The 22895-nt window shown below is 33.1% G+C and overlaps 3 protein-coding genes across 5 annotated transcripts; 2 read left to right on the plus strand and 1 right to left on the minus strand.

Annotated features, from left to right (window-relative positions):
- Positions 1 to 1213: 1213 nt before the first annotated feature.
- LOC105977233 (alpha/beta-Hydrolases superfamily protein) lies at positions 1214 to 4693 on the minus strand. Its single transcript, XM_013002533.2, has 7 exons — positions 3972 to 4693; positions 3360 to 3398; positions 3184 to 3254; positions 2573 to 2637; positions 2353 to 2442; positions 2135 to 2227; positions 1214 to 1931 (listed from the first exon to the last, which is right to left on the minus strand). Exons 1-7 carry the CDS (start codon positions 4397 to 4399, stop codon positions 1527 to 1529), a joined length of 1191 nt encoding a protein of 396 aa, XP_012857987.2. The 5' UTR covers positions 4400 to 4693; the 3' UTR covers positions 1214 to 1526.
- Positions 4694 to 12712: 8019 nt separating this feature from the next.
- On the plus strand, positions 12713 to 13657 carry LOC105977046 (uncharacterized). Its single transcript, XM_013002307.2, has one exon. It carries the CDS (start codon positions 12865 to 12867, stop codon positions 13468 to 13470), a length of 606 nt encoding a protein of 201 aa, XP_012857761.2. The 5' UTR covers positions 12713 to 12864; the 3' UTR covers positions 13471 to 13657.
- A 2254-nt stretch (positions 13658 to 15911) lies between these two features.
- Positions 15912 to 19931, plus strand: LOC105977221 (Leucine-rich receptor-like protein kinase family protein). 3 transcript variants are annotated; one of them, XM_013002518.2, is made up of 3 exons: positions 15912 to 16103; positions 16448 to 19062; positions 19335 to 19931. In XM_013002518.2, the coding sequence occupies exons 2-3, from the start codon at positions 16542 to 16544 to the stop codon at positions 19715 to 19717; spliced, it is 2904 nt and encodes a 967-aa protein (XP_012857972.2). In that variant the 5' UTR covers positions 15912 to 16103; positions 16448 to 16541; the 3' UTR covers positions 19718 to 19931. The 3 variants fall into 3 exon arrangements, with proteins under 3 accessions (XP_012857972.2, XP_088671178.1, XP_088671181.1); XM_088815052.1 differs by having other exon boundaries at positions 15932 to 16100; positions 16482 to 19062; XM_088815055.1 differs by lacking the exon at positions 15912 to 16103 and adding an exon at positions 16225 to 16408 and having other exon boundaries at positions 16482 to 19062.
- The last annotated feature ends 2964 nt before the right edge of the window (positions 19932 to 22895 follow it).

Raw genomic sequence — 22895 nt, forward strand, 5'->3', positions numbered from 1 at the left:
CAGACATTTTTCATTTTAATTAGATCTGTTTTAATTAGATCACCTAAGAAACATGCCACACCAAAAAACGCATTTAAAAACACACTACACCGAACACGCACTGAAAATACTCTGCGCCAGGAGCACGCACTGAAAACACGTACCATAAAAACAGAGTACACCTAAAAATACACTATACGTAAAAAAAAATGCACTAAAAAACACACTACGCGTAAAAACATTCACCAAGAATCCGACATGTAAGAAATTATACTACACCGTAAGCACGCTCTAAAAAATACACTACATCTAACACCAAAAACATGCACTAAAAAAACACACTGCACTAAAAACACGCATTATAAAACACACTACACCTAAAAAATACACTACACCTACGAAACACACTACACAAAAAACACGTACTAAAAAAAGACACTACACCTAAAAAACACGCACTAAAAAAACACATTACACCTAAAAAATACACTACACCAAAAACACGCACTGAAAAACACAGTACACCTAAAAAATACACTACACAAAAAACACGCACTAAAAAATACACTACACAAAAAACACGCACTAAAAAAAACACCACCTAAAAAAACACACTACACCAAAAACACGCACTAAAAAACACACTACATGTAACAAAAAATAGTACACCGAAAGCACGAACTAAAAAACACCATCCAGAACTAATCAAACTACATTGACGGCTAAATACACTACACCCAACTAATCACACTACCAAGGACTAAATACACTACACTACAGTCTGCATCCAAGACTAATCACACTACCGAGGACTAATTACACTACACTACGGTGTCACCCAAGACTAATCACACTATCAAGGAATAAATACACTGCACGGAGGACTAAATGCACTACACCCAAGTCTAACTCTACACTGAGGACTAAATAAACACCCAAGACTAAATACACTACAATAAGGTCTAAATACACTACAATAGAGACTAAATAAACACCCAAGGCTAAATACACTACAATAGAGGCTAAATACACACCCAAGACTAAATGCAGTACACTAAGGTCTAAATACACTACGACTAAATGCACTACACCCAAGACTAATAAATACACAACAACAACTAAATACACTACACCAAGAAAGAACTAAATACACTACACTACACCACAGTGAATTTGAATACACTCCACACATACCACTTACCACAAAATCAGCTTTGCAGTTATTGCTACTGCATTTCGACAAAGAATAAACTGCCAGTAATTCCAACACATAGCAAATCTCGAGTATCATGTTCCAAAACAAGATTTTTCAGCAAAGCTTTTCCTGTCTTTTCAATAAACTAATCATAAAAGCACTTCTAGTTTTGCTGCAATAAATACAAGACATGCAACATTCACTTATATACATATTCTAAGTCCACAAAGTCACACCTAAAGATTGAATATTCAGCTCAAAATGAGAAACAGTCCGGCTCTTCGCCATGGTTTAACAATTAAAGCTAGTTCTGCAGGTTATATATATCACCAAAATAACCAGAGTGGCATTTTCATAATAGCCGCTTCTCCATCCAATCAATGATATCCTGGGCGATCTCTTCACGCTCAGGCTCAAAAAGAAGGTCGTGCAAAAATCCTTCATAAAGTTTGATGTCCTTAAACTTGGAGGGCGCCTTATCGTATAAATCCTGAGAAGCCAACGGGTCAGTTACTCTATCAGCAGTTCCATGAAGGACGAAGAATGGAACTGTAACAGACTGAAAGTTGCGCATCAAGTACGCAGAAATGCGCAATATCTCGTGGCCAGTACGGACTCTTATGGGTCCAGTGTAAACCAAAGGGTCCGAGTATTTAGCTAAGAGCGCTGCAGGGTCCCTCGAAACTGGAATTCCCCTTTTGTTAGCACCTTTGAATTGAAATCTTGGAACTACCATTGAAAATATTGGGGCCACAGCCTGCAAGAAAATGACGATGGAAGTAAATTTATTGTGCCAAAAAGAAAAGTTGAACCAATATCAACATTTTTCTCTAGTGACATGAAATATATGATTTTCTTGGAAACAAGAGCACAATTATATAATAGGTAAAGACTCATTGAGCATATTCACAATGGGAAGATCTTTCAAGAATTATAGTAAAAGAGAACCGCATTACTTACACCAACAATAGGATGGGCTGGCTTGACGCGCAAAGCAGGTGAAGTCAATATGATTCCCTCCAACATTTCTTCTATATGAGGATACGAAGCAGCCTAACAAAAGAATCAAAATTCCAACACAGTAAGAAGAATAGCAGACATTTTGCTGGAGACAGAATATAAATGAAGGGAAAAAAAAAGGATCTCAAACTGGCATATGCTTCTTGCAAAAGTCATACCTTCAAGACCACTGCCCCTCCAGTTGAATGACCAAACAAGAAGCATGGTACACCTGGATTCTCTAACTTTACTTTTTCCAGAAATGCAGCCTTTGAAAAGGAGAAGAGGTATCTTTTAAACCACGTTACATATATAGGAATACTAAAACAGCAGAGAAAACAAATAATGGCACAAAAGGCCACCGAACATACACAAAAAAGAAAGAAAAGCTAAACTTACAGTGTCAGCAACAACATGATCCAGTGAAGGTACATATCCATGCAATCCATCACTTCCACCATGACCTATCGAAGGAAAACCTCAGTCTCTTTAACAGCAATTTTTAAACTATACTTGCGGCAGGATTCTTTAAGAATCATCAGCACTTAAATGATGGTGGTTTTATTTAAAAAATTATATACTTATCCGATTGTTTACAAGTTAGCAGTGGAAGGAGATTAGGGTTACAATATGAAGTGACTGTTGAAGTATATGAATAAACAAAAAAAAATCAATCAATCAGAAAAGATCAATATAGGCTCATACAAAAGATGCAAAAGAGATAGAACAACGGGCACACGCCAGATGCATAACCACTACGTAATAGTTTCCTTTGGCTTAAAATTATTTCTGAAAATATTAATTGATGTATAAACAAAATGATGATCCTTGATCTCATGCGTCATCTTTTCTGTTGCTCAACTCTACAAGGAGCATTTGTTGGCACATAAATTAATATGCAAAATCAGAGGGAAGGAAACGACTCTACTAATTTCGTAATCTAGAGCAGCAAAATTGTTACATAAATCAAAATCCAGGAAAATCATTAAAGCTCCAGCACAAGATCTTACCAATCCAATCCATTGCATAGACCCCAAAGTTGCAGGAGACTAGTTCTTTAGCAAAATGTGTGTAGCGTCCACTGAAACCGAAACATTTGTAAATGTTACGGACCACAGATTAGCAACAGCATCTTTACTTTAGAGAGGAAAATGAGTAGAAATGAGAAATAAAGTTAATAACATACCTGTGTTCGTTAAGACCATGTATGATAATCAGAATACCCCTGAAATTCAAGTCCTTAGTGAATAGAGAGACGAATAAATGTAATAACATAAAGGCAGGCAATTGGTAAATATTGAGAAGGTATATATCTAGACATAATCGTAAACAAATAAATTGACACTCACTCCATTTAATACATGAATTTTAGATGTTAAAGTGCACGGACGCAATCACGGCCAAATACATAGATGATATCAGTATATCACAAGCAGAAACAAATCAATACTCAAGAACCCTGTCTAATGCTTGATACCAGTATATCACCAATAGTCACATGGCAAAATTTTGAAACTGCAAAATGCTTGATACTCCGAGTGTTGAGTTCAATATTATTCGATTGTTAATGTTTAAAATAATTATTCACAAAAGAAAAACAAAACAATAATCAGATTAAAGATCGAGAACACAAGACATGTTCATATGGTCCTACGCAAACATCAATCGGAATCCGTGGACATAAAACCTTGACAATTAAGCAATACAATGAACGCATCAAGGAAACAAAAAATTCTTCAATTCCATTCTCACGCAAGCATAAAATTAACAGGAAAAAAAAAAAAAAGAGGAATCATACTTAATTTCACCGTAGACCGGCAACCACGACCGGCAAAAGAGAGCATTCCGTCGCACACCAAAAAACAACGACGTCGTCCACTGGCACCGGCTGTTATCGTCCGCCACCATATCAATTGCCTCCGCTAAAGCCCTGCGCCTCAGCGTATCCTCTTCATCTCTCCGGATACCAAATTTTCGGTATCGTACGGCAGACGACGCCGATTTGGGGGACGAAGGCGGTGAGGAGGCGGCGGCAGAGGATAATCGGTGACGGCGGGGGAGAAGGAGTAGGATCCATACGAAAAATGAATAAATTAAGAGAAGAGATTTGCGAAATGACTCGTATGAAAGGATTGACTGACGTAGGTTTTTGAAGACCGGAATTATGCGGCTACTCGCACCGGACGTTAGCTCCTCCACCTGCAACGCCGCCGCCGCTGCCTCCATTCCCCGTGCCCTTCGTTAGGGTAAATTATGTGAAATTGTTTTCAATACGTCCGTAAACAAAAATTCTAGGTCGAGAGAAAGAGGGAAAGGAGGAGAGAGAGAGAGAGAGAGAGAGAGGAACAGAGGGTGGCGGTTTAACGCGTTACCGGGGATTCTATACACGAATGAAGGTGTGGAAATCCCCTCCTGTCTTTGTTTCTTCAGTAATTTGCAGTTCGAATAAAATGGAATATTTTCCTAGGACTTGTTTGGTTGGGTTGGGCTTATAATATATTGAAAAGCAAAAAATCTTACATCGCTAAAAAAAAAAAAAAGGAAATATATATATTAATAAAAGTTTGTAATATTTTTTACTCCACAAATAAGGTTTATCATAATAAATTCCTCTCTGATTACTACAAATTTTGCAACTACCAAATATTTAAACAATTAAATAGTTTTTTATTATCTAAAACTTCGATGATTAATTCTTAAACATTTTTTAAATTGCAAACATATTTTATTGCATATCTGAGTTTATAAAATATTTAAAAAATATTAGTCCAATAACTGCAAATCTTCTGAAGGGCAATTGTCGTTTACTAGTTTAATAATTCTCTGTGTTGGTTACAGTCAGAGTATGTCAGAATCTAGAAAATATTTCCACAGCAGAAGTTGCAGTACTAATTGGATGAAATAGCACAGAAGATCACAGTAGGAAAGTGAAGCGGCTCAATAAACCCAGGAAGGGAAACAATACGGTGTTGTGGGAATATTATATTACTTTATAGAGTTTGTGGGGACTAATTCAACGTGATGCGTGTACAAGTTTATGATGTAACTGCTGACGTGTCTCGTTCTAATTGGTTATTAGGTTAGTGTTAAATGTGGTTCGGGAATTATCCAAGGGCTATTTTTGTAAGATATGTGACCAAATTTTGTTCCCTTATTCTTTTTCTTTTTTGACCAAATTTTGTTCCTTTCTTTTTGCACCTATTAAATATTTAAAATACGTGGCATGTTCGTTCAATTTTGAATTATGGAGGTTGTTTAGTACAAGTGTAATTTTATTTTTTAATTTTTTTAATTTTATAAGTCAAAGGGGTAGTGAAAGTTAAAACTACACAAATATTTTTTGCATGTAACACATGAAATTTGGAATCTTAGTCACAATTGTAATTAAATAATTTTTATATATTCCTTAACTATGGTGCAATCTTATCTTGACACCTCTACAATCTTATCCAATGCAATCTTTCACTTAATTGTTCTTATTAAACAATTATGACATTTTTTTTATTAAATTTAATTGTTCATAAATTTTGAGCATGGACAATTGGTTCATACCCATATCAAATAGAATATCTATATATAGGTGTAGTTTAAGTATTTACATTCAAAATATATGTTGGGGCCAAAAATGTTGGATATTAATTTTTATATTCTTTAATAATTAATGCAAGCCAAATTATGTGGATGCATAAGTTTAATTTGGAGAAATCTAAGATTATACGCATAATTTTAATCGAGGAGTGCATGTGGATGTAATTTGTTTGTGGTCCACAACCTTTCCTAGGAGCTTCCAAAATTATATATAATTAATATTGAATTAGTAAACTTTGTTACTTCATCAACTTCCAACATCTATTTAATAGTATTCTTTAGGGTCCCACAATGAATCGGATGACCTAACGATAAGAGCAAGTGGACATGTGTCAGTTGATCCAAACTCGAATCTACTTATTAATGGTCGTTAGGTCGAACTCGTCATAAATTGTTAGTCTAATTGTTTACGTCTCTCATATGATTTACAAACTATTATGCGAGAGTGTGCATTATGTTTACCCAATACACCTATTTGTTTGGCTGCAAATTAATTCGTTACCGAAAAAAGAAATAATAGTATCTTTGGAAAAAGATATATGTCAGCAATAAAATACTAATTTAGTTGCTTCAATTGACCCTACAATCTACATCAACTTTTATATAACAATAATAATTAGCTAATAATAATAATACGTGCATCGATATTTCTTATGCTTGATGTGTATGTTGTCTCAATGTTGTCCATCTTCTTCAACTAATTCATTTATTAGCTAATAATTTTTGCTACTGCAAATTTTTTATAGGTTCGGTAGAGACTATATACCCAGTCAAATATATCGAGTAAAATGTCGCTATTTACGTGTATAGATAACTAGTCATTTTATATATATATTCGCAAGTACGTATATGTGTAAATGATGTGTAGATATATGATGCGAAATTACTCAGTATATTTGATTGATTGTAACATCTTACTATTTATATATGCCTTTTTCATTAATTTATCATTATAATTGTTAATCATTTTATGAGCTAGATTAGACACTTATATATATATTAAGTTTTGATTGACTTGTTAGCCTAGTTTCAACCCCTTAAATTAAAACATTTGTGGTGAATCCTTTGAAAAGTTGAAAGGCTATATAATAAATATAGTTTATTACATATATATATATATATATATATATATATATATATACAAGTTCAAAACTAATTTCTTTATTACTTAAATCAATTAATTGCACCACTGTAATGTTTCCAATCATTGTTGTACCACTGGCATTGCGGAGTTGTACTCTTTTGGCAGTGGAAATACTTCCCACGTTCCGAACTCCGAATTTTGTCAGACACAATCTGAAGTCCAAACAAACTAAATTCCATATTGAAATTAAATATTTATTGACAAATTATATTAACAAATTGAATTTCCAACATATTCATGGACCCATTTGGGCCACATTCACTCCGATCTGTATGGGTAATGAAATCTTGGCCCAACAAATTGAATTCCAACATATTTTTTCCATTTTGTTTTTCATTTTCATTTTTTTAATTTTATTTTCATTAAAATAAGTGGGGACTATTCGGCCAGGGCTATTAAAATAAAACAAAAGAAATATAATTTATTATTTAATATATTTTCATTAATTCTTAATTATCAAAGGCAAATTACATATATAGTTGTTGAATAATTCTAATTTGGTCTTTAACTACATTGAATTTTTAAAAGCAAAAAAAAAATTGATAGATAAAAGCCCAACTCAAATTAATTGGTTCAAACTAATCAAAATCTGAGCAAATTTAATGATCAATCCGAATAAAGTCTATAAATATTCAATTTTAAGTTTATTAATTTTTAAAGGGGAAATATGCAATACACCCCTCATTTCGAAAATATTATGAACTAAACCCAATTGACTATAAAGACTTTTTCATACACCCAAATCTCAATTTAAATTAGTGAGACCCCCTTGAACTTATGTAAGAAGACAAAAATACCCTTACCAACATAACCCTAACTCTTCTCATTCTCGCCTCTTTTTCTCTCCCACTCTCTCATCTCGTTTCTCACCCCACTTTCAAACCCTTCTATCTTCTCTCTTCTTCATATCAGCATACCAAAGATTTTCACCACCACCGTCGCCCACCTTTCAGATTTTACACCACCATTGCCGCCTCCTTCTCGTATTTTTACACGATGACAGTGATGGCAGCGTGTGGTGGTGGCGTTGTTGTCTTCCTCCTCCACCTCCTGCGACACCACCCCGATGTGCTCATCCTCCGACACCGATGTAGAGGCGGACGCCATCCGGAGCTCGAGCGATGTCCAGAGATTCTGAGAATCGGCAGCGAGAGCGTGACGCAGAAGAAAGATTTCAACCACCCTTATCTCGATTTCCACCGCTTCATGTTGCAGATGGTTACGGAGAAGGATTTGTACTCAAAAGATGACCTGGAAGAGCTTCTCAATTGTTATTAGAGATTTTTACTGATATCTAGAATGGTGTTGAGTATTTGTACGAATTTTTATGAACGAAGAAGAAGAAGAAAAGATTGCGTATTTACATTTTTCTTGTATGATCCTTAATTAGTCTCAATTAGCAGAAAAAAATATGTACTATATTGTTTTTATTTGTTACAGGCCATTACAAATTATGTCAAAATTGTAATCTTAATTGCAGTGATGAATTTGTGTTGGTTTTGAGGATCGGGAAGGAGAATTGAATTTCATTACACTCGAGGATTGTAGTGATGAAAAAAATCTGGTAAAAAACATGAAGGGGTTTTAAGGCTGGACTATAGTCATGTTCGATTAGTCGTATTCGACTATAGTCATATTGGACTATAGTCATATTAAGTACACACATTAGATAAATGTACTGATACAGAAAAATTTAGGGATCGTACTAATACAAATAGAGTAAACATAGATAAATATATTGATACAAAAAAATATTCCATAAGATCAAAAAATAATGAAAAAACTTCAAGGCTGTTTTAGTATATGTATGTCACTAAACAGTCATATTGCGTAGTCGCTTTGAATAATAGCCATAATACAGATTCATTTTTTGGACATCGTTATATAGAACATGGTACGTGATCAGACACAGACAACATGTGTTGGTTGCATGTACACGTCTTCGAATTGATTTCATACTCTGAATTGTGTATTCCACGAGCCCTGATTACGGGCCTACCGAGCCAGCTTCCTTGCAGTATCTGGATAAAAGAATGGAAATGATATCAACGAAAAAAGCCTTGAATATGCCACCAAATTACTACATAAGAAGAAATATAACTACACATGCATGACATTTGAATACTAATGGCTCATCTATGCCTTAAAATAGTAATATTACTACACAAAAAGAAATATGACTACGAATGGCATTTGACAACTAATGCTCATTTTGTTTTTGAATATAATATGATGATGCAGTCAATTTATATGACATCAAGATAAATTGGAAAATGACTATACCACACATAATTGTATTCGTTCAAACTCGATGTAATGAACTGGTAATTTTAACGCACTTGCTAGGTTAATAAAATGACTAGATATAACTACTACCTCGTATGACCACAAATGTAAAAACAACGGTTGATATCAATGAAATCCTTTTCGTTCTTTCCAGAAACAACATTGAGACGATTTTCACTCAAGTTTTTTTGTTAAAAATCGTTTTAATTTACTACAAACTTGTAATATAAAAGAAATTTATTGTTCATAATTGGAGTGAAAACTGTACGGGTAAACAACTTTTATTGCACTGACAAGTAAGCAGAGCAGTGATTAAGAAGAAGAAAAAAACTCAAGCAACCAAATCTGGAAAATATTACATAAGAACAAAAAATGAAAAAAAATAAGAAAATGTGTTGGTTCCAATTGCACGTCCTTGAAGAATGTCACGATAGCTTACTAACCTCCACATTGCGTATTCCATATCTCAGGTTACAGACTTGTCGTACCATTTTCTTTGATGCCTCTGTCTAAAAGAATGGTACTGTTAGTAACAACTATTTCCTCGACTATGGCACCGAATAATGAGAAAGCATAGCAAATATGATTACATATGACTCTCATATGACTACTAAAAAAATATGTCTATATATGAATGTAATTCAAATTTATCGTATAATTCACATACTACAACATGACTCCATATGAATACACCACAACATCTATTGTTGGGAACTAATACATCAACGCATACCCCAAACATGACTGCTGCCCCAAAAAATATGTGTGTACAAAAGTAAATCCCATCTGAAACAACAAAATGGATCTAATCTGGATCTACGATCACACATGCAGACATATACAACTAATTACATCAACATGCAAACATATACCATACATTATATCAACATGACTACATAAAACGACTATAACAATACACTAATTTAGTTTCAAAATTTTATAACATACTCAAATCAGAGCATATTTATGCTGCAAATGTTTAGATGTCAGAACATTATTAACATTGGTATACAACTAATTACATCAACATGTAGACATATAACATACATTATATCAACATGACTACATAAAACGACTATAACAATACACTAATTTAGTTTCAAATTTTTATAACATACTCAAATCAGAGCATATTTCTGATACAAATGTTTAGAAGTCAGAACATTATTAACATTGGTATACAACTAATTACATCAACATGCAGACATATAGCATATATTATATCAACATGACTATATAAAACGACTATAACAATACACTAATTTAGTTTCAAATTTGTATAACATACTCAAATCAGAGCATATTTCTGCTGCAAGTGTTAAGAAGTCAGAACATTATTAACACTGGTTAAATTGCAGTTTGGGCATACATACATAACACTTTTCAATGAAATCCGAACAACCATAGATTCAATGTGTATCTAGCATAGTCACATATAGTCATGATGCAACCATAAATCATCCTAAGAAACCCCTAAAGTGAAATTAATTAAATTGCAGTTTGGGCATACATACATAACACTTTTCAATGAAATCCGAACAACCATAGATTCAATGTGTATCTAGCATAGTCACATATAGTCATGATGCAACCACAAATCATCCTAAGAAACCCCTAAAAGAAAATTAAATTGGATCTACGGGCACAAAAAACTATATTTTTTGCAATATATGGTACGAAAATTGATTGGCAAAAACAAAGGATTTAGGTATACAAACTAACCGGCATCAAGATGCATAATGTCCTGAAGATTGGGTCTTCGTTTACGCTTCTGTGACGCCTTCTTCTTCATTTCAAAAAGCAGATTCGAATGTGACTATCGCAACTCAAATTCACGGGATTATGACTACCGAAACACCACTGAAATAAAACACGACTGTGAATGGGGAGAGTGGGTGGACGATTTTGTAGCAACTATCTTTGATTTTGGAATGTGACTGCAGATTCGCAACGAGTATTTTGATTTTTTTGCCAGTTTTTGATTTGGGGGAAAAATCCCAATATGTGGGTCTCCTTGTTAACGATGCTACGGTTTAATTTTTTTTTTCTTTTAAAATGTTTAATTAAGAGCAGTTTATTAGAGAAACTAAATAATTAAGCATAAATAGTGGGATTAGGTGCCTTATTAATAGGGATTTTGAAAATAATATATAAATATAAAAAATCAACGTGAGATGCTACTAGAGGGGTAAGATGGGAATTAAATATTTTAGGGGGTTTTCACAAAGGAAGAATTATGGTATGGACTTATCACTAGTTTTTATTTATAAGAGGGGTGTATTGCTAATGACCCCCTAGACCACTAGTGGTATGGTAACAAAAGCCAGATTACTGCTTTTAGCTACCAATCAAGACTCATGTGATTCGATTTGATGCTGAAGGAACTTTATTTCTTTACAAGTTACCATAAATTTTGTTTTTTGTTTTTTTTTTTCTTTTTCTTTTTGCCTTTCTCGTGATGAGTTTGTGTTCTTGGTCTGTAAATAACAGAAAAAAGGAAAAAAAAAAAAAAAAAAAAAAAAAAAAAAGAGAAAAAGACATATTTTGTGATGTTGTGGTGTGATGAGTTATGATATGTTCTTTCAACAAAAGCAACAGTTCATGGATGGTTGCAATATCATGTCCCGTGATAACAGCATCACTTCACGGAGATGCACAATTATTAATTCATTATTATTAATTAACGGAGAAACCATATATTATAATTATAAAAATAATAAAAAAAAAATAGATTAATTAATTAATTATCCCAAAGTGAGTTGTACAATAGTATATTGTGGTGATTGAGTAGTTAAGGGGTGTACATCTTTAATTTTATTGTCTTCCACTACAATTTAGTTCATACAAATTTTGATTTAATTAGTCCTTATTTGTTTTTATTTTTTAATTTTTTTATTTGTAATTCAAACATTACTTTCCCTAACTTAAGCTAAAAAGGAGATTTAACAAAGTTTAATAAATCCCCTTAGTTCCAAAAAAATAACTCACAATTCTTAAGTAATGTCCATTGTTTCCTAGTTAATAATCACTGATTCACTATTAGTTTATAATTATGACAAAATGAGTAAGCTTGAAAGTTCAATTAATTTCCTTAGATTATCGGATTTTGTAGATTCTACGAGTAATAGAGTTAAACTAGTCACAAAAAGTCCTGCAAGAGATGATGACCTAATTAACGATTGGAAAAAGTGACTTCGTGTCAATCAGCCCAAGTTCAAATTTTTTTACTAACAGCCGATAGGTGGAACTTGTCACATATGGCTAACCTAGTGTGATTTACGCCTCTCGTATAATTTATACTATTATACGAGAGTGTAAGTTTACCCAGTGCATGCACCTATATTATATAGTTAGCTGCTGTTTCTTTCGTTGCCAAAAAAATATGTCTCTCACACACACACACACACACACACACACAAATTTCTATGGTCCACAAAAAAAACCATGCATGCTAAAACTATGGTCCACATATCCTTGAACCAGTCTTTAACTCCAAAACCCTAAAAGGGAACGCACTATAAATTTAAACCTCCGATCTCCAAATTATTATCAACTCCAGTCTTCATGCAACTTCAACAAAGCAAAAACCTTTTTCAATAACCCAATTTAAAAAAAAAAAAAAAACCCTAATTTACATTACAATTGGTATATTCAATATTCAATCTTCATCATCATGGCGCCAAACAGGGACTCCAGTTTTATCGAGAGCTTGACCAAAAACACCCCCAACAACAACGTTAATTACCAAAAGCCCCCCAAACTCTCAATGGACACCCTCCAACGCACCATCTCCGACATTTCATTCCAGCTCATCAGCCAGGACTCATCGGAAGAAACCGACGACCACCACCACCGACACCAGCCGCCGCCACTGCCGCCGATATCGGAGGTGGAGGAGGCCAAGTGCGAGTGCTGCGGGATGTCGGAGGAGTGCACGCCGCAGTACGTGAAGAAAGTGCGCGACAAGTACTGCGGGAAGATGATCTGCGGGCTTTGCTCGGAGGCGGTGAAGGAGGAGATGGAGAAGAACGGCGGCAGCAGGGAGGATGCCATTCACGCGCACGTCAGCGCGTGCTCTAGGTTCAACCGGCTGGGCAGGGCTTTTCCGGTGCTGTGCCAGGCGGAGGCGATGAGAGAGATTTTCCGGCGGAATGTTCGGGCGAAATCGGTTAGCCCTAGAGATAAAGGCGGAACGAATATTAATAATACTCAGAAGAAAGCTGGGATTTCGAGGAGTGCCAGCTGTATTCCGGCTATTACCAAGGAGATGAATAATTAATACTGATAAAATGATCTAATTAATTACTTACTTAATTAATTAATTGCATGCAGAATGGGTTTTTAATTGATTAATATTAAGTTAGTTCTCTACTTGCATTGTAACTAATTAATTAGTGTATGTTGGAATGGTGTTAATAATAAATATAATATATAATTTAATTAATACAAGTTTGTTTTGTGATGAATTGTGTTCCTAGAGTTTTGTGTAGTTTAATTTTCTGATTTATAAGTGATTTCTTCTCGTCTGTTTACTTGTACGTGTGAGCTACTCCATTAACCAGCATAAGCATAATTATGGGTGTAAACGAGTCTAGCTCGAGTTCATTTTGGTGAGTTTGAATATTAATTTTTGGGCTCGTGATCGACTTCAAGCCAATTTTGACGAGCTCATGAACAACTGAAAACTGAGAAGAAGCTCAATCTAGGCTCGAACTCCAAAAATTCGAGTTCGAGCTTTGGTTAAGTCGGCTCAGCTCATTTACACCCCCAAACATAATTATGTATTTTTCTTATGTAAACTCGTATAAAAAATTCATTAGATTCAATTAATATTTTTTTCTTAAAAAAGAGAGAAATCGAAAATAATATATAAAAAATATTTTTATAACAATATTACAAATTTTCAAATAAGAAAATAGTAGGCAGCCGATAATCCCAAATATATAGTACCTAGAAATTGATGAGAAATAGAGCCCATATTTGTTCGGACCCAATCTGCTCTACTGGGCTTATTCCGACCCATAATACTCACCGGGTCTGTTCAATGGATCCGTTGATTTGAATAAAGAGTTTACCAAGGAAGTTAGCTTTTATTTCTTTATTTAATTAAATTAATTAAGTGCACATAATCTAATGGTCACATTGGACAACCCTTATTTAGTGGAATTGGGTCGGCTTATCGTCATGCTTATCTCATGTCATCAACTAATAAGACCAAATAAATATTGATTTTTAAGTAGGACAATATCTTTCTTGTTTTTCTATTTTCTTAATACATAATTACAAAATAAAAGATTAGTGTTTAGTTGATCTGTCACAAAATTAAGATGGGATTATATATGTTTAATTAATACATTAAATTAAGAAAAGTGGAACATTATTTTGTAGTGCAAGCAGGGGCACTAAATCTTGGATGGTAGTGCACTTTACAGCATAATGGCATAAGTTAACTTTCCAATATCATCTACTAATAAAGTGGAATTAATTAAATTCTGCATTTTGAGTTGATAGTGCCATAATTAACTTTGATATATATATATATTTATATATTTAATATAAGATAAAGTTAAATAATCTACATGATCTTGAAAACTGGATTTACACAGGAAAAGTGAACCAGTATACATAAATAAATATTGTATATATACCAGATGAGAAATATGAATAAATGGCGCACGCCACCAAAGTAAAAATAAAGTAAATTATTAAACTCCAAGTTGAAATTGAATTTTTTATATATATGTGTAATATTTTAATCTATTGAGAGTATTTGTATCGAAACCTATCGAGTGATTCAACTTAAAATAATCCAAATATTATGATGATTTTAATTAGTTGGTTTTCTCTAAATTGATATGATAGATAATATAAGGGGTGGAATAGGACAAGTTTAAGGAAATTAGGGGTAGGAATAGAAATAATGTGGAATTTGGGGGGAAAGAAGGATGAAAGAAGAAAAGAAAGCATGCTAAAAATGACAAAGACAAGACACTGTATATTCCTTGGGAGAAAGAGAATGGAGGGGGTGGGGCCCACAAAGTGAAGAAATGGTATTGCACAAGCACCCATTTTCATTACCAACAAAAAGATACACCACTTTTTTTACCCAGTTCTGTATAAAAATATTCCCTTTTTCTTTTATGTACTCTCTTTCTCACTACTCTCTCTCTCTCATCTCTTTTGTAGTACATTATGGTATATCATCTGTATTTATGTGTCTCATTCTTTCACAATCCCCACTCTTCTTTCCATCTGACATTATAACTTTCACCCCTCTCTCTCTCTCACACACACTGCCACCCACAGTGTGTGTGTCTACAAGAAAAGCAATGAAAATTGTGTGCTCAAATTATATCATATATATATATGGAATTAATTCATTCAAGAATGTTACTTAATTCTTTAATTAAATCCATCTTCACGAATATTTTCAATTTTATGAGACCAAATATATATATATATATATATATATCACACCAACTTTTTGAGCATCAACGGTTACACAAATTTCCAAAGGCAGTCAAAAGAGCATTTTGGTAATATCCGACAAAACCTTTTCCCTTTTTTCCCCCTTTATACCGTTCGTGTGTTGTGTTCATTTAGCTTGCTTACCTTCAAAGTTCAAACCCCATTATTTTATATATATATATATATATATATATATATATATATATATATATATATATATATATATATATATATATATATATATATATATATATATATATACCCTTCAATTCACAGACTCTTGCCCTCAAAATAAACCCTAGTAGTCTCTCTTCAATCTTCATCACTTCTATATATATATAACTCCTTTATATAATTTGTATAACCAGCTTTTTTCTGCTGTGTAACAAAAAATCTTGTTTCTTTCTTACATACATATCCATACAACTTCTAATAAGTTTTGTGGTACGTCACCTAACCTTAACTTTATTCATATTTGTAACTGATATTTATGTATTGTTAATTATCTTCACCATGCTTTCTCTTTCTTCTTCTTCTTCTTTATTGTTGCTTTTGCTGTCACTTATTTTTTTTTTAATAAACATGTTTAATTTGTCTATGTATGAAAGATTCTTTACAAAATAACTTAAAAGCTGTTTTCATTCTGTGTGAGTGTACTATGTGTTTTTCCTTCAATTTTTACTAAACATTCTATATTAATTAATTAATAGTAATAATAAATTAAACATCAGATCCAAGAACACACAATTGTGAGTACAATTGCTTATTTTTGTTATGTTTTGTTGCAGGAAATGATGGATTAATTAGTTATCCTCATATCAGCTGAAAACCATCCCTTAATTTGAGCTTATTATCAGCAGATCAAGATTCAGTCGGTCGAAAATGGCGAACAATTACGACATGTTTCTCCGGTTTGCATTCGTGTTTATGTTCATCAGCTGCCACCTGTCCACATGCAAAGGTTTCGAACTCGAACTCGAACTACTTCTCTCCTTAAAATCTTCCATAAATAATAACAATCAAGTATCTCATCCCTTCATCAACTGGAACTCATCTCTTGCTTTCTGCAAATGGAATGGAATCACATGCTTCGATTCTTCGCACGTCTCGAAAATCGAGCTACCTGGAAAAAACTTATCCGGAAAAATCCCGAATTCCATTTTCAAATTACCACACATCCAATCCATCGATCTATCGAACAATCAGTTGTTTGGCGAAATCCCGAACAATTTATCATCTTGTTATTCTCTCAGATACCTCAATCTGAGCAGCAATAACTTAACCGGGCCAATCCCAATCGGCCGCCTCCCGTTTCTCGAAACATTGGACTTGTCGAATAACATGCTTTTCGGTGAAATCCCGGAAAAGATTGGATTTTTTTCGGGATTAAAAGTTATCGATCTCGGCGGGAATATTCTCTCCGGGAATATTCCGGATTCGATCGCAAACATGACAAAGTTGGAGTTTCTTACACTTGCATCAAATCAATTGAGTGGCGAAATCCCGAAAAGATTAGGCCTTATGAAGAGCTTGAAGTGGATTTATTTAGGGTACAATAATTTTTCGGGCGAAATTCCGAATTCGATCGGAGATTTGATCAACTTGAAGCATCTTGATTTAGTGTACAACAATCTCACAGGTGAAATCCCTTTGTCTTTAGGCAACCTCACAAATCTTGAACACCTTTTTCTCTACTTCAATAAACTCACCGGTCCGATTCCGATAACCTTTTTCGATCTTCGGAAACTAGTGTCGCTCGATTTGAGCGATAACTTCCTTTCGGGCGAAATCCCGGAATTATTTTTTCAGTTGCAGAATTTGGAAATCCTCCACTTATTCTCCAACAACTTCTCCGGAAAAATACCGAACGCGTTGTCGTTTCTACCTCACCTCCAAATTCTTCAGCTCTGGTCTAATAGGTTATCAGGTGAGATACCTAAAGACCTTGGCAAGTACAATAACCTCACTATCTTGGATCTTTCGACAAATAATCTCACCGGAAAAATCCCGGAAAATCTTTGCTCTTCGTCGCGTTTATTCAAGCTCATCCTCTTTTCGAACTCCCTAACCGGAGAAATTCCAATGAGTTTGAGCCTCTGCAAGAGCTTGCAGCGAGTTCGACTTCAGAAAAACGAAATCTCCGGCGAACTCTCGCCGGAGTTCACGTCACTTCCGGCGGTGTACTTTCTTGATTTTTCAGACAACAAATTTTCAGGCAGGATTGATGACAGAACATGGGATATGCCACAGCTTCAAATGCTGAACTTGGCGAAAAACGAGTTTTTCGGAGAATTGCCGGATTCTTTCGGAAGTAATAGCCTGGAAAATTTGGATTTATCAGGGAACAGATTTTCGGGTGGCATACCGGAAAAGTTTGGCGATTTTTCAGACATAATGGAGATGAAGCTAAGTGGGAATGAACTGTCAGGAAAAATTCCAGACCAGTTATCTTATTGTAAGAAGCTTGTGAGCTTAGACCTAAGCCATAATCATCTCGCAGGAGAAATTCCGACAAGTTTTGCATCCATGCCGGTTCTTGGTCAGCTCGATTTATCTGTCAATGAATTAACCGGAAAAATTCCTTCGAATTTGGGCGAAGTGGAATCGCTTGTTCAAGTCAATATTTCTTACAACAACTTCCATGGAAGGTTGCCCTCCACAGGGGCATTTCTCGCAATAAATTCGAGTGCTGTGATCGGCAATAACGAACTCTGCGGGGCCGTTTTACCACCGTGCAACGACGGGGCTAAAAACCGCAGCACTCATTGGTTCGTTTTAGCCTCTCTTCTTTCGCTAGTGACGGTATTTTCCGTCGCTGTTTTTGTCGCGGTCTTCGTTAGGCAAAGGAAAAGAATACCGTTCGATTCGAAGAGTAGGGTAGTCGAGAGTGAAGACGGGGATTGGGAATTGCAGTTCTTGAATTCGAGTGTTTCGAAATGGATGACTGTAAAGGATATCGTTTCTTCAGTAAGGGAGGAGAATCTTTCTTACAAGAGGCGAAGATTCTTCGCTAAGGAAATAGCTCCGATCGCGACAAAGAATTGGACGGAGTGGACTCGATTGTATTGCGAGATTAATCATCCGAATGTTGTGAAGATGCTTGCGATTTGTAGATCGGAAAAGGCCGCGATTTTGGTGCACGAATACATTCAAGGCAAGGATTTGAGTGAAGTTATTCAACGTCTGAGCTGGCGAAATCGGATTAAAACCGCGCTCGGGATTGCGAAAGCGCTTAAGTACTTGCATTGTTGTTTTTCACCTAGTATTATAGTTGGTGAAATTTCAGCTAAGAAAATCATGGTGGATGAAAAAAATGAAGCACATTTGAGATTAAGTCTTCATGGGATGAATCATTGTTCAGACAACAAGTGTTTCGACTCCTCCTCCGCCTACGTTGCTCCAGGTAATAATAATAATAATCATTTACACAAACTAATTGTTTTTAATTTCTTAATTTAAAATAATTTCCAAAAATATATATCCATGCATTATAAGTTCAATCAAGAAAGTGATGAATGAAAAATCACTTTCTTGTTGCAAGTACATATATAGATGTTTCACTTTATCAGTAGGGTAAAATTACTCTCCTTTTCTTTTACAAGTAATCATGTCCCATGCACGTATAATATTTTAAAAAAAATTGAATTAATTTTTTTTTATTTTTTTTATATGTAGAAACTAAAGGATCAAAAGTGTTGACAGAAAAGAGTGATATATATGGATTTGGGATTGTGTTAATTGAACTGCTGACCGGAAAATCTGCGGCCGGAGACGCTGAGTTAGGTATGCATGAAAGCATAGTTGAATGGGCAAGATACTGCTACTCTGATTGTCATGTTGAAATGTGGATTGATGATAATATAATCAAGGATGATAATAATCAAGGTGTGATTGATTATAATCAGAACCAGGTCGTCGAGACCATGAATCTTGCGCTGCAATGCACCGCAGGAGATCCGGCTGCCAGGCCTTGTGCTGTTGATTTAGTCAACAATTTGGAAGCAATTGTTAGATCCAGTTCTTGTGTTTTTTCAGGGTTTAAGCTTCTTTTCTCTTAATAGTTATTAATTAGTAGTATTTGATTTTCTTTTTCTTACTGTGTTGAATTTTGTTTGCTTTTTTTTTTGTAATTTCTTGAATTTAGTTTATGTTTTTTTGTTTTTTGTGTAAGATTAGTGGTTTGGTTGATGTTGTGATGGCATGCTACTGAGTGTATATATAATTGTACATGGTTTGAAGTTTCAATTGTTATTAACTAAATTCCCTTGAAAATTTATTACTTTTATTTATTTTGATATGTTTATAACTTCATTAAATAATGCACAGAAAATTAATGATGCATGCTTATTAAGGCATTTCAATAATTAATGAAATATATATCAGTAATATTCAAATATACCATGTATACATCCAGGGGCGAGTCCACCCAAGGGATAGGGTGGACTCAAGCCCCCCCTCACTTCCAAAAAATTTCCCATCTATATAATATATAAAAGTTGAATTGCATGCCTAATTGATTGACATTTGTCAATTTCAAATGATGACATGTCCTTAATTTCATCCAATGTGGCAAATTGATTGGTGAAAATAAATCATCAAAAAACATGTCACTATTTTCCAAAATTAAAAAGATATTAATTATTTAATTATATTTTTATATCATACCATTTATAAAATACTTTAAATATATCAACTTTATTGGAAAACTCTAAATAGTTTTATTTTTTAATTTAATTTCAATAGTAATTAATTTAATTTAAATTCAATTTAAAATCTTCACCTATTATAATTGTATGATTGACGGTGTTACGAAAATTGTGTATTTTAATTCATAAACTTGGATTTATATAAACAAAATATTGCAGAATAAATCATTTGATATTATACATTATACATGAACATGACCAGAGAATGTGTATCGTAAAAATTTCCCTGATGGTTGCTTCCATCTTACATCGACCCCCTTACGGTGTGATTTTTCACGGAATTTTTTTTTTATTACGTGGAATATTCACCGAAAATGCAGATTCTACCTTGCACACGATATTTGTTTATGGTACTTTTCAAAGACAAAAATTACCGTAAGGGGCACTTTACACGAAATATTTTTTCTTCTTAAAATCTTCACAACTTTTTAGTATTACTATTACCTCCCCTAAAGGTATTTTTTGTATTTAAAAAGTAAGATAAAAGAAATGTCACGTCTGCAAGGGTAGAATCCACATATTACATGGAATAAAAAAAGATTCCGTAAAAAATCACACCATAAGGGGGTCGTGTAAGACATAAACAAACATCTGGGGGATTTTGGTAATTACCGATAAATAGGGGTGCTTTCCGTAATTTAGCCTAAGTTCATGAGGATTTTCATAATTTATCCTATTAACAACGATTATCGTTCTTTTCACGTCTTAATGTTTGCTTATACCCTTACATTATTTCAAATAATTTTAATGTCAGTTTGATAATATAATTAAATATTAATTTCTAATATATTTAATATGTGTTTCTTGATGTATCAGGTACCACACATAAGGAATTTGATATAAAAGTTGCGACATTGAATATAATTGTTTATTATACAAAATAATAGATCATTGCAAAAACATTGATGCAAAATCAAAATTAGGATTGTGATTAGTATTAGCATTAGAATTACGATTATAATTAATATTCTTTGAATTAGTATTGGTATTAATACTATGATTAGGATTCGGATTAATATAGTATTATAATTAATATTAGGATTAGGATTATGATTATGATTAAGATTAGTATTAGAATTATAATTAAGATTATGATTATTGATTAGTACTACAATTAGAGACATGTATTAGTATTATGATTATGATTAGCATTAGGATTAGGATTATGGTTAGAATTATAATTATAATTGTAATTAGAATTAACATTAGCATTAGCATTAGTATTATCAGTAGTAAAATTATTAGGATTATAATTAATGTTAGAAATAGGTTTAGGATTAGAATTATGATTAGGATTATAATCATGGTTAATGTTATATATGAATATGATTGGGAATAGGATAAGGATTTGGATAATATTAGTATTACACTTATAATCAACATAAGCATATCCAGATTAACATTAACATTAAAATTAGTATTAGAATTAGAATATGTACATTAGCATTAACATTAACACTATTAACATATTAGTATAAGAAATGGTATTAATATCAGTATTAATATTAGTATTAATATTAGTATTAGTAATAATATTAGTAATAGTATTAGTATTAATATTAGTCTTAATATTAGTGTTAATATTAGTTTTAGTATTAGTATTAATATTAGTATTAATATTAATATTAATATTAGTCTAAATATCAATATCGGTATCAATATCAGTATCGGTATAATTATCGATATCGACATTAGTATCGGCATCAGTATCGGTATGGGTATCGGTATCAGTATCAATATCAATATCAATATCAATATCAATATCAATATCAATATCAATATCATATCTGTATCAGTACCAATATCAGTTTCAGTTTCAGTATTTGTATCTGTATTAGTATTAGTATTAGTATCAGTATCAATATCAACATTTGTATCAATATCAGTATCAGTATGAGTATGCGTATCAGTATCAATATCAATATCATTATCAGTATCGATATTAGTACCACTATTAGTATCAATATTAGTACCAATATCAACATCAACATTAATATCAGTATTAGTATGAGTATCAGTATGATTGTTAGTACTTGTATGAGCATGAGTATCAATATTAGTATGAGTATCAGTATTGTACGACGAGTATCAATATGAGTATCAATATTAGTATTAGTATTACTATTAGTATCACTATGAGTATCGGTATTAATATCAGTATCAATATTGATATCAGTATTAGTATTAGTATTAGTATTAATATTAATATTGCTATGAGTATCAGTATTAGTGTAAGTATCAGTATTAATATTAGTATTAATATAATATTACTATGAGTATCAGTATGAGTATAGTATTAGTATCAGTATCATAATTATTATTGTTATTAGTATCAGTATTAGTCTTAGTATTAATTAGTACTAGCATTTTTTCCCCGTGCCGATGCACGGTATCGAATTTTAAAAGTGAAAAAAAAAATAATCAATTTAACAAATTGAATTTCTATCTTTATTTTTTATGATTTGGGATATATTTATGAAAAAACCGGAGGTTGAAGTATTTTTCACGATTTATCAGTTTGATAATTGTT

Source organism: Erythranthe guttata, chromosome 1 (assembly GCF_056151865.1).
Source record: "Erythranthe guttata isolate IM_541 chromosome 1, IM_541, whole genome shotgun sequence".
In the NCBI taxonomy this organism is placed as follows: Eukaryota; Viridiplantae; Streptophyta; class Magnoliopsida; order Lamiales; family Phrymaceae; genus Erythranthe; species Erythranthe guttata.